Raw genomic sequence first — 13,318 nt, 5'->3', positions numbered from 1 at the left:
CATCATATTGCTTGATTTTCTGCAGTGATAATAATAATACTGGAATTACACCAAAGGATAATTTGTATTGTCTGTAGCCAATCAGAAATTTTAAAATGTCCTCTCCGCTCCTGCCAAAAACAAAGCAACACAAAAAGTGTGCTTCCCCGCTCCTTAATTTAAAAGCAATATATAAATAAATAAAGCAAATAGTGCTCTATTCTTGATCTGTTTCTGATAGGTGTTTTTCCCCATTAATTTTAATTTGGGTTTATTTATTCTAAAATGAGTCCTGAATTGCATATATTTGCATAACTACCCCTGACTATATCACTGCAGAAGAACCACTGAATTGTAAAATGAGGAAAGAGCCAGTTCTGAGGGAACCTTTCTCACTTTGTTGGATTCAAATCATTTCCTGGGGCCTCTGAGTACTGAGAAATAATAACTCTGCTCCTCTCGCCTCCCCATCAGCTTCCTTGTGCACAGCCCTTCATGACAAAGTGCTTGTAAAGATGGCCTCACATTTAGGAGAACTATAGGTTCCAAATGAGGTGACAAAACTGGCCTCAGGAAGATAATATGAAGGGAAAGTGCAGAAGGAACAAGGACAAACTACCATTGTTTTGTTTTTATCACCCTCAAGTGAAGAATTCCTTGAGCTCAGGGCGCTCAGGCTGTTAGGGTCAATCAAAACAGCTTCTGATCTTTACCACCAAAAAAAAAAAAAAAAGAATCCTGAAATGAGTCTCACTTATTTGCCTCCCATCTGATTATTTATCCCAAATGAACAGCCTTTCCATTCACTAACCCCGTGTGGCGAGTGGGTTTGGGAAATGTTGAGATTATCTTCCAGGCTCAGGCATTGCACTGGGTTTGTTCACAGCTGCTTGCCATTCAGTTCCTGTTTTTCCATTGATAAAACACATTGCACATGGCTGGGTTTGCATGATTAATACAGCTGTCTAAATCTCTTTCTGAAAACAAAACAAACATCCCCCCACCCCAAATTAAAGTTTTTTAAAAAATTAAAATCCAACCCACAAACAAACCAGGCTTGCAGAAATCTGAAGGCTGCCTGGCAAGTTTCCTCCCAAAGGGAGACTAGTGTTGTAGGGGCGGGCCTGCCATCCCAACAGCCAGATTCCATCTTCAATAGGATGAAGGGACATACCTGTGCTAACCTGGCACTTTTAGGAATGGGTTCTGAAAATCATACTTCACTGGAGCAGAAGGAAAACTTTAAGGAAAATCTTAAAGTTACCCCATGTTACAAAAATGATCAGGCAATCCCTACAACTTAATTTTTTTTCCTGTGGATTATTATCCTGAGCATCAATGAGAAAATACCCCCGCTTTCAGCTTCTTATTATAACAGTTCGACATTGCCTGAATTTAATGGTCATAAAAGTAATAATAGTAGCCTACTTAGGTAGAGGGCTTCTCATGTACCAATAGCATTCTAAGGGCTTTAACCCAAGAAATCCCAACCCTAAGAAACTAACATTCACGGTCTCCCTCGCTTTATAACCATCAAAGTCCTCCCAAATTCTAATCTCCTTGCTGCACCCTGGCACATATATAAATCCACAGCACATTGTAAATATCCACTATGAATGTATTCAATTCATTAGATGGTTTCTGTCTAATGAATTTAAACATTCATCTAATTTGTTTTATGTATTATAATGCTTATAAACCACGCTATGGAGTTACCTTAGTACATACACTTTTACAAAGTCCATTTCCAAATATACCCAATACATGGAGATGTGTGCTCAACTCACACAGAGATTTATATGAAAGTGTTCATCTTTAAAAAACATGAGCTAAGCTAGCTGGCATCAGCACATCTAATTTCACACGCTTATTCAGGCTGATTTACATACATACCTCTATTAATCATGGATAATTACTAGCATTGTTCTCCTTAATTCAGTTTTTCCAACTGTGAAATGGGAAAGAAATTATATTTTTCATGCCTATAAGCTCAAAGTGGTGTTTTAAATACTATATAAATGGAAGCTCCAAGTTCCTAGAAAGAAAGCTTATTGAATTTTAAGTAATTCTATTCAGATACACTTATTACTTACAACTTTAAAAATGCTGATATTTAAAGATGTCCTTGTATCCCACTGCCTGGATATTTGCTAAATAGAAGTTCAGTGTGGCGTCATTACAGTTCGATGCACTATGGACTCTAACGGTGTCTGAAAAGCCCATGGTGCTAACAATTTTTAATATAGAAGTTTCCCAAGGCCAAATCAAAAAGATTTGTCCTTATCTGTCACCAATAGAATGATGTTACACTGAAGAGGCGCTGCAATTGCAGTTTCCTATTGTATGGTAGACACAGACCCACTCACACACCTTCAGTGGACCCCCCATGCACAGCGCACAGGTCACGCCCTTTTCTCTAGCCAAGGGTATAAAACATTCCTAAGGGTTTCAGTTTTAAAATAAATCTCTTCTTTCACATCGACTGATGGAAACAAAAGCCTTATTTTCACTGATAAAACTTAAGCAGCCGTGTCAACACAAATACACAGTGAAATCATGGGCCCTGGTTGATGCACATAAAAATAATTACTTTGATCATTAATACATGATAACCATCCCCTGATTCCTTTACCAGGGACAACAGTCTGAAATCCTCCTGGTTTTCCCAGGGAGTGAGAACCAACGAGGGTAGTTGTGCCAATATTTGACCTGGAATCAATACTTCATCTGCCAAGCAAAGAATAGACCCAACATTCACAGGGATCCCAATCCAGTTGTACAAGCACTGTGTCTTACTTTTCTCATCTCTCCGATCTTCCTTCTGCTGTTGTCTAAACAGTTCTTGTTCTCTCCCTGTTAAAATTTGCTAGCAGGTATAAATCTGAAATTTATTCACACTATTATTTAAATGTATAATAGCTGCTTGGAAGTGTTACCCCTCTCAGAATTTACATTTAGCTTCCAGCAAAATGGCTAAAAATCTTACAGTGTCAATTTAAAGGAAGGAACATTTTGAGTCTGGCACTCTTTCCTAATGCCTTTTCCTAGTTCCCTTGTCTGGATCTGCCCACCAGTTAGCCTTTCCTGGTTGGCTCTCTGTGCCAATCCTTGGTGTACTATGTAGATTGCTAGAGCCATCAGGGATTTGAAGATGAACACTTTTTTTTAAATCCAAACTCCCACTAAATTTTAATTTGATGGAAATATTTCTCTTCTATGAGCTTTATTATTGGAAAAAAATACCTTTCAAGTAACAATTACATTTGGGGATTAAGTTTAAGTAATTGACAGTCTTGTCTTTTTAATTAAAAGGAATAAAGCTGCCTAGGAAGATCTCTATGAGATTTGCAGTAGGAAAAAATGTTGGCACGCTGCCCCAAAGGGTGCGAAGACCAGGATCTCAATGGAAATAAAATACTGACATGGGTCCCCTGGTCTCCTGCCTTGGTGCTTTTATCCCTGTGCCCTCTAGCAGGAGCGAGGCCGTCTGCTGGAAGGAGTATCGCTAGGTATCTCCAGGAAGGAGATCTTTTCTTTGGGCACTTAGGTCTGGGTCAGAGACATTGAGTGGAAGAAGAGTCCTTAGACAAAGTGACACTATTTAGAGCCAAAAAGAAAAACAGAAAATTCTTCAAAGAATGCAATCATCTCTGACAAATAACATATCATCGCCCCCAAGAGTATAAATTTTAATTTAAGTCTGTTCCTTAGCATTCTTTTTTCTTTCTCACCTATAATGCTTATTCTTGAAATCTGTATTTCTTGATTTAATTTGGTGTTCACCATATTAACCTTGCATTACATATAATTTCTCTTTGACAGCCTTCAAATAAAACCAAAGAGAAAGTTTTGATAGTATTAATATTCCCTTCTAAATTCTGAGTACCAAAAAGACATTATTCCATCTGTCTTTGGAGCAAACATCTCCCTCTGAAGAAGCAAGATACAAATTAACCTTAGTAACAACTTCCTTGCACAGTCCCTCTATCCTCACAATGGTCTTTCATCATCACAAGTCATTTGTAGGTATTAAATTAGACCAGAACCACCATGGGGAGGAAATCAGCTTAAGTGGTCCCACCTTACATCTCCCTTTCTCTACTGCTGAGATGAGACACGCCTGCCAGGTAAGAACACAGCAGGGCATAATGAGTTTGGAATTCCAATTTAAGGTGTTCGTGTGTGCCCAGATATATGATGGGAGTAGGCAGACCACTCACTATAATCCCACTGAGAATTTTCAGCTTATCACCACAAATCAGTGGGAGGAGAGACCTCTCAAGTCATTTATCTTGCTTCCTAATTGGGCCGGAGAGAGCCAAGCACTGCCGTAGTTGGCTATACCGTTTTGTTTATCATTGTTCTGATTATAGAAAAAAAAACTTCCCACATCACTGTAACATACACACACACACACATTAACCCCTATACATTACCACTAACAGAGTATCTTTACAATAAATCAGAGCTATCAGTATGTTCTATATTGTCTGCCCATTCCCACAACAAAGATTCTGATTGAGCCACTCACATTCCAAACCTTGAATTATAGAACAAGTATGCCTTCTTTTTTTTTAACTAAAAGGACATTGTTGAGACAATAGTATCATCTTTAATTAAAAAGAAAAAAAAAAGCAGTAGAGAGATATTGTGCTTTGGCTGAGTGTCCATCCTGATCCCCATCCCACCCTTTCAGCCCACACAGTACCAAGCATTCCCAGCCATGTTCTCTGTTGGAAAAAAGTTTGGCCATTCTGAAATGCCTTCTCAATTATATCTGTGGACTTTGTGTGACCTGGAGACAGATACTAAAAAAAAAAGAAACCAAACAATACCTTACACTGCCTCTCATGAATTGGAAAATTAGAGAGTAACCTGGGAGGTCTGTTCTAGTTTCTTCCCTGGAGCTCCAGAATCCAGGTAAGTTCATTGCTAAAAATGGCTTAGTTTTCAGTGCTGAAAAAGAATGATCTCATTCATTGAAAGTTGGTCTTCTTTTAGAGGATCAATCCTCAAAGTCTGTCTTTAAATTAATGGTGTGACTTCCTATTTTGCATTGAGGTGTACTCTCCACTTGCTTTTACTTTGTAGAGTTTCTTTTAGAGCTTATATTTTCTTTTTCCCTATGATTTCTAACCATTCAAGACACAAGAAAGTAACTTCATTCTTGTTGGGCTGTACAAACTCGCTTCTCGTCCAGGTTCAGTTTATTTAACAATGCACAATATTTATAGTACACCATTCATTCACTCAAAATATATATGTATATACACACACACACACACACACACACACTATTCTAGTCCTTTCTATGTGCCAAGTTCTGAGCTGGGGCTTGGGAATGACTATGGGAAACAAGCCAGACATGATCTCCATATCAATGGAGCTTAGAGACCAAGTGGGTGAGTAGCTGATGAATTAAGCCATCTCAAGAAACAGCTAAGTTTAAGATACCTCTATGATCTCAGGGAAGTGCAAAATGGGACCTTAGCTAGTCTGGAATGACCAAACAAGGCTTCCAGGTGAAGTTTAAAAGGCAGAAAGGAAAGAAAGGAGAGAGGGACAGAACATTTAAGTACCTACAGATGTCTAAAAACAGAGAGAGCTGAACTGATGGAGATTAAATAAAATGTCTATTTTTTTATCTTAAATGCCTTAATTGCTTCTTACTTTTCCTTGCTTACATCTAGTCTGCCTACCAAGATAGGGCAGCAGAGGGAAGGGGGTGGGGAACATGATAAACCAATAAATTTAAGGAGAGGATATCAGCATTTACATTTTCAGTACATGTTACCTTTTTCAGGGCAAGAAAGAGCACCTCTTGGCTTTATTGTGCAGGCATGTTTTCTGGAGGAAACTATGAACAGAACATCCGGGAGAAATTTTCAGCCTCCCAGCAGAGAGGTTTGATGGCAGACTTTTATCTTGCTTGTAGGAATGGCCAGGTTATAAGGAGTCATCAGTATTTCCCAAGAATTGCCCCAGATCCTGGCTGTGATGTTATTTTTGCAGTCAGTGACATGACAGGAGTTACAGCTAAACTAGACTTGTTAACAAGGTACTGGCACTCCACAATGAAGTCTCTGGATAGAAACACTCTTTGCAATTCTGTCCTATGGCGGTGAATGCCGTAATCAAAGAGGGGATTATGATGCCTACAAAAGTCAGGGCCCAGCCAGGAGGTGGGAGGAGTCCTGCACAAGGACAGAAACACGTGCTTCTTTTTTTTTTTTTTTTTGCATTTGCTGAATTGTGCCAGTGCCTCGTCATACTGACAGTTGTACCCATAGGCCAACCCCAACTGGTAATGAGTCTCTGCAAGGAGACGAAGAAACACGTGTTTCTTCTTTAAGACAGAAACTGAATGTCGCCACCTCCCTCACACTTTACTGACAGCTGATTCAAATTAATTTACTTCTGGAACTTTCCTGATTTTGTCCATATTTTTAGGTGGAGTAGCCCAAGGAAATCCCTTTATTAAACTCAGCCCGTTGGACATTGGCTAACATTTTAAGACATTGATTTCTAAAAATGAAACTTCTCAGGTAAATAAGAACACTGCAGGGATTGAGATAGCTGACTAACGAAACCCTCTGTTTATGGGGGGCTGCTTAGGATCAGGAGATGAGTCTTAATTAAATGAGGACTGGCCCACAGCCACTCTGAGCAGAGCCCTGAGCACTTACATGCAAATCACGCACCTACACTTACTCTGCAAGCTCCTAGAGTCAGAAGGACCCAACAACACATGCAATACATTCTTATTGCATTTCTGTTTCATGGTCTTAAGGCTGCTATGGTCCTTAGGAGAAATTAGTCCTCTCCATCTTAGCTTTTCTTTGATTTTACAATATGATGCCAGCCAATTAAAAAGTGGGGAGAAGTTTAAGTCCCCATATAATGTTTTCAACATTCACTATCAAAGCAATATGAAAATCAGAAAGTGATTATTTTCCTTTCCCTAGATTTAGAGTAGTTTTTTGGGGAAAGCATTGATTTGCTTTTATAAATAGTTTTCTAATTTGATAATAAATGCTCTGCATTCTCATTATGGAAGGATTTGAAAATATGTGAAATCACAAAGAGAAGAAAATCATATATAATTTCTCTCCTAGAGGTAACACTATTAATATGATATAAACAAATATTCTATCTGAATGTTTGAGCTGTCAGTATACTATAAAATATTCTGGTTAAAATACCTAAACTTGTCTTAATTTTCTGCCCTCTCTGTGGTGGGCATGCTTCCTTGCCAGGCTCAAGGGCACAGCAAAGATAGGCTCAAGGGATCCCTCCTGCTCTGGGCTCTGTCTTGCCCCAGCTACACTCACTGGCAGCTCCTCCACCTCCAAAGTCAAACTGGACTTAGAAGAGAATTCCCTTTTTCTACCTCCTGGATTCCCAAGCAGTGCCCGCCTTCAAATATGAGAGCGCCTAAGTCTCTCTACATTAACTTTGCTACATTAATATTTTCCTCTTTATAAGTTGCTACATTAATATTTACCCCTTTATAATTTTGTCTCTTAAGAAAATGACCTTTTCTTTTGTCAATTCTTTTCAGTGTAAAACATCTAATTTTTTTAGGATTGGTCCACTAATTGATGAGAATAAGGAGTGAGTCACAAATATTTTAATTACATTATATAATGAGAAATTATGCCAGCATTAATTTTGGCTTGGGTGTATTCATTCATTCAACAGAGTTGTCACCATATGGCCAAGGTGGTAAATACCCTGATACATCATTCATGGCTCTGACTCACTCTGCAATAGCATCAAACATCTAAAGTCCATTTCTGGTCACAGTCAATGAGAGGAAAAATCCTTAGAAGTATTTGAAATATAAGATTCCTTTTCAACCCAAGCCTAGCTAAAGAAAGTCAACTTCCTTTCTCAAATATTGATGACAATCTAAGACTTCCTGATTTTCCCAGACAGTTTCAAATATTCTCTTAGTAGTCAGAATAATGGTCCACAACAGAATAGCCTTAAAGTTAGGATTCGTCCTTTTTCTGTATTTTGGCTTTTTCCCTTTGAACCAGGCCCAGAATGATAACTGATTCTCAGAGAACATTTCTCTAAAAATATTCGACATTAGGGTTTATGAAACAAATATATAGTGTGTGGAGAAAATCCAAAGCTCTAACAATCCAAATAGCAATCACAGCATATCTATTCCTATGTCGAAAGAAAAGATAATAATAATAATACTTGTAAGAAGAAGCTGCTAATCCCTAAAGCCTCTGAGTAGAGTGGAGAAACCTGTGAGAAGAAATTAATAACTTTCAAAGTGTAGCTTTGAAAATTGAATTAATAAAAATGTCCCCCCTTTAAGCCTCTATAATGAGAAAGGTTTTATTTTTTTAACCTTGGCAAAATAATAATAATAATAATAAAGCACAGAAAATATGCATTCCAATGGAGAAACTTCACAAATGTCATGCTTCAGTTCCTGGGCATCAGTGAGGAAGGAAGAGTCAGCATCTCGAAACTTCTCCTTATTTCTTCTATGTCTTAAAGGTTTTTTTTCTAACCCTGTTACTCCTCTCACTTTTTCTAGGCAACTGGAGGATAAAATCCCTATTGGATTTGGACCCTCCCTTTCCCTGGAACATACACTCCTACTAATCCTAACCCAGAAAAAAAATGTCATTGATTAAGTTCTCTGAGTAATATGTCATTTTCCAAACCAGTGGGACATCAGAAGTGGGGTCTTACAGAAAGGGTGGTATTATACAGGGCAGAAGAGAGAAGCTGCCTTGCATAAATGCTGTGGTCAGTTAAAAAGTGGGCCGTGTATGTTTAGGTCAACACCTTAATTAGGATAACTGGACCAACAATATAAACGCTAAACTGCACATCTCCTTCCTGGAGGTGGAATGAATATTCCTTAGTAGAGATTAGGAGCAAGTTGTCAGGTACCAGGTGTCAAAGCACTGAAAATCAATCCATCTTTTGGATTTGATATGCCCTCATTTCCTCTCCCAGAATGATGCCAAAAATGCTCATAAACACAGAAAAAAAATACTCTAGAGCAATAAGGGAGTCCCCAAATCCCAAACTCTGGGGTTTCCAGTGAAATATCTCTCCTTCGCAGCACTCTTGTTAATTTCTGGAGCAAGAGAGAGAGGATGAATCATGCCCAATAATAATAAAAAAGAGGAAAAGAGAGAATCTCCTGTCTTTTTAAAAAAACAAAGCTGTGTTTTTAATTTCTCGGGTTTAATTTGCACTAGTCATTAGGTTATTACTAAGTAGGATTTGGGGCCTGATGAAAGGGCCTCCTGGCCCCATATGCTTCTTTAAATAACTGATTTCCAACCATAGTTTTGCCTTTATATTAATATAAGGCAGTTCTAAACAGAAAGTAGGCTCTTCCCCTGCCTACAATCGTAACTATGGCAATTCTTGAGGTGTTAATCAATGCATGCATTTGTTTACTCAGATATTTATTCAGCAAATCTGTTAGTGTGTAGACTAAGGGTTACTCCCGGACCCCCAAACTTACACATTCTAAAGAGGTTCTGAGTCCAATTCATAAAGACAAAGCATATCTTGGTGTGAAGGAACTTTAATAGGACGGTTGTGCATAGAGCAGAAAGAAGAGAAAGGATCTATTTGCGCACTGAAACACCCAAAGTTACCCAATCCCTCGTTTGTAAATGCCGAGCCAAATTGAGTTGGCCCCAAGCATGGCCGCAGACACCTGAAATCTTGCCACAAGGCGCCTTATGTCAGGAACCACAGGAAGGAGGCAGAAGGGGCCAGGCAAGTCTCGGACAAAAACAGTAAAATCAAAGTACAAATCAAGGAAATAGCAGCCATGGTCAGCACTCCCCCAACACACACACACACACACACACACACACACACTGGTCTCTTCCATGTGTCTCTACATGTCTCCACTTCTTGTGTCTCTTCCAAGTCCCTGGTGCAAGTCCAAACCCAAGAAGCAAGCACGCCCTCCTCCACATGCCACTCTGCCCACATGTCTCCCCTTCTGTGTCCTCCAAGTGTTCTATATCCTCACCTGCCTGCTCAGGACTGCCCCTCCCTAGGTGGGACAGGGAACATGGAACCTCCCCTTTATAAGATGGAGATTCCTATGTTACAAAAATACTAGACACTGCACCAGAGGGCAGTGTGAGCTGAGGCTGCAGTCGTGAATAAGGAAGACATTGTCTCTGCCAGTGGGAGAGGATGAATCAGCTCTTTCTGATGCTGCAGGGCTGTCTAACCCGGCTGGGTTTAAAGAGTCTGAAGTCAAAGGTCAAAGACATGTTAGTATAAATAAACTCGTTGAAACACTAGTCTTTTCTAGTATTAAATTCTTTCCTTATTGCTTCCTGTTACCTCCACATCAGGAGTTAATATCCAAATATAGGAATATAATGATTCCAGAGAATTCTAGATCTTTTTCTAGACTCCCAAAGTTTTGTCTATTGCTGCACTAGATTTATTTTATTCTTTTGGTGTTTACCTGTGAAGTGCTTTTGCTTTTGCTGAAACAGAACACATAAAGAGAAGATTTCCTAAAGGAATGGAAATCATAGTTTCTGAGTATGTTCTAATGAGAATGTCCAGGATACCCCATAGAAATAATATTCCTGGCAAGGCGGTTTTATTAGAGATCGTGAAATTGCCTTTGTATTATAAAAGGAAGAATAATTTTCCGTTGTTAAGAACCAAAAAGTGGTTTTCTTGTTTATAGTAAAGGAAAGACCTCTTTTGGAAGGGGTCTTTGAAGAAGGCATAAACATTTCAAGCTTGCTCTGACACTGAAAAAAAGAAATGTTTTCGTTTTTCTCACTGTTGCCACCTGGTGGAGAAAGATGATTTCTTTTGACAGCACATAGGCGCATACCTTAATGCTACCACAAGGTGGCAGCACACAACCAGGTTTTGGAAATAGCTGCACTGAACTAGCTCTTAGCAGACAGCGAGGGACAGGAGCCCAGGCTTTGAGCCCCTTCTGAAGTGCATCTGCAAGTCCACTAGCAATCACCATACAAAAGAATGAGCACACTGGGCTCCCTCCTGCATCTGACCAATTTAGGGAAACTGTCCTTACATGTAGAAACAATTTACCTGTACTAACTGCCTAGTGAACACTAGTTTAGTTAATGCTGAGTTGTGGCCAAGTATTTTCAAAGCTTTTAAGATTCCAGGGCAATTGTGCCATCCTTAGAGTTGTAATAAGAGTGCCAGAAAACAGTCTGCTGCTGGAGGGCTTTTCCTTGTGACCCCTTTTAGATTTGCAAATGAAAAAATCTGTAAAGAAGGGCTAGACTATGCTGAGCCTCAGTCACTTGCAGAGCTGATCTTGAAGATTTGACCCCTTTGTACTAAATCAGAGACTAAAGAACATAGCTACCCAGACTCTCCATTGTCTTAGCCGAGTACCCACTTCTCTTTTAGGAGGCTGCTAGATGTATATTTATTTTGCTCACATTTTCAAGATCCTACATCTGTTTTGACCCCTGGAGCATACAGAGCGCTGTCGTGCATTTGCTGGATCATAAGAGTGAACAGTAACAGACTTGGGCACGGAACACGCAGTCTAGTAGTAAGGACAAGTGTCAATCAAAACATCAGACAAATATACCTGAAATTATAACTGAAATGAGTGCTATGAAGGAAAGCAGATTATAATAACGGAATCCAAGGGTGATTGCCCTGTGCAAGTGATTATTACTGAAATTTGAAGAGTGAGTGGGATTTCTCATAGAAAGATCATTGTGTCTTCGGCTGATAATGCATGGTACCCTGGGAAATAAAGAAAGTTTAGTGGAAGACGTTAGATGACAGGTTGAGGAAGCCGAAGAGCTGGTGGGATGGAGGCCCATGGGAGCCAAACTGAGGATTTGGTCTTTATCCTGGAAGCCACAGGAAGTATGGAGAAGTTCCCAATAGGATGCTGAGGTAACCAGCTATCCAATTCAAAAGACTCTCTCTGGCTTCAGAGAGAAGCCTTCCCTAGTGAAAAAATGTTAGTCTGATGCAAGGCTATTTTCTTGCATGGGAGAAAATCTGTATCCCACAGCCACAGAACTGACCAGCCATCCAGTGGATCCTGATTTATTTCTTTAGATTTATTTCTAAAGATAGATTACTGCGGTTTACTTGATAAGGATTCTTAAAAGGAAATCCAAGATTTTGACCTGTAAACACAGACTTATTTATACCATTCAGTGGATGTTTGTTGAAAATATATTACATTGTGAGACTTAATCTAAGCATCAGGGACAATGGTTGACAAGATACACACAGTTCCTGCCCTGAAGGAGTGTATATTCTAATACAGGAGACAAAGTGTAAACAAATGCTGTTACAATTAGCAAAGCAGGGTGAAGGGATGGGAAGTAACAGAGAGTGCCAATTTGATAAGGTCATGGCGCAAGTCCCTCCTGAGTGGTGACATTTCTGTGGAAATCTAATAGAAGTAAAGGCATGGACCATACAAAGACTTGGGGGAGGAACCCTCCAAGCAGATGAAATAGCAAGTGCAAAGGTGTTAAGTTGGAACAGACTTAGCATGTGGAAGCAGAGCGTGAAGATCAAATGGTTAGAGTGAAGTAAATCAAGGACAAAGGGTAAAACAGAGTTGAGGGAAAGACACCTCTATGGTTCTACTAAATTTCAGTCAAGTTTTGTTTTACATACTCAGTTCTGGTACTTGTCTACACACATCACTTGTAAGATAAAGTATTTGTAGTTGCATTTTGGCTTTTGCCACCTCCAGCTGCACATTTGTTCCAGCAAAAGCATTTCTTTCCATATACTTTTCTTTCAGTCTTGCCAATATGTATTCCTTTTAGAATGTTCTTCCTGCCTTTTCTCTCATTCTCCTTTCAGTGGAGAGTACCAGACTACCTTTGTGTTTCTTTTCCATTGAAAAAAAGGTTATTTTTTTTATCTGTTTTTGTTTTGCTAAATGTTTCTTTTTTAGAAATTGGCACCACCGTGCACTTCAAGCAAAAAGGTATGGCTCTTGTTTCTGATTACCTTTTATTATGTATGTTAACATTAAGATGTCACAGTGATATATCGTGAATTTACACACTGGATTTTATATCATCTCAATCATTTGGGGTCGTTTCCATAATATATTTACTACAGTTTTCCCCAAACTTTGAACTTTCTCATTCACAAAAAGCCCCTAAGCCATGATCCCTGACTTGTTTTTGACAGTTACTCATTTTAAAGTTTCCTACCCCTTACTTGGTTTAAATGTCCATAGTTCATTCTTGCGGAGTGGCAATGACAGCCCTGCCCGATGACAGGGCTCCCAGAAGAGGCATGAGCCTTCTTTACTGTTCCTTGCTGACTTTTCAATTAG

General features: G+C 39.2%; 1 protein-coding gene across 2 annotated transcripts in view; it reads left to right on the top strand.

Moving 5' to 3' along the window:
* LSAMP (limbic system associated membrane protein) overlaps positions 1-13,318 on the top strand; it is a gene marked incomplete at its 5' end in the record, with an annotated part of 588,105 nt that overhangs the window by 569,323 nt on the left and 5,464 nt on the right. The window contains one exon of one of the 2 annotated variants that reach the window (XM_084232496.1): positions 12,929-12,961. The exons of the other annotated variant lie outside the window; for it this stretch is intronic. Within the exon in view, the coding sequence (XP_084088622.1) occupies positions 12,929-12,961 (33 nt within the window). The remainder of the gene's footprint in view (positions 1-12,928; positions 12,962-13,318) is intronic. 2 annotated transcript variants of the gene reach the window in all.

This window comes from Talpa europaea (genome assembly GCF_964194135.1).
Source record: "Talpa europaea genome assembly, chromosome: 4".
In the NCBI taxonomy this organism is placed as follows: domain Eukaryota; kingdom Metazoa; phylum Chordata; class Mammalia; order Eulipotyphla; family Talpidae; genus Talpa; species Talpa europaea.
Note: the sequence above shows the minus strand (reverse complement) of the source record. Positions and strands in the feature narration are given on the sequence as shown.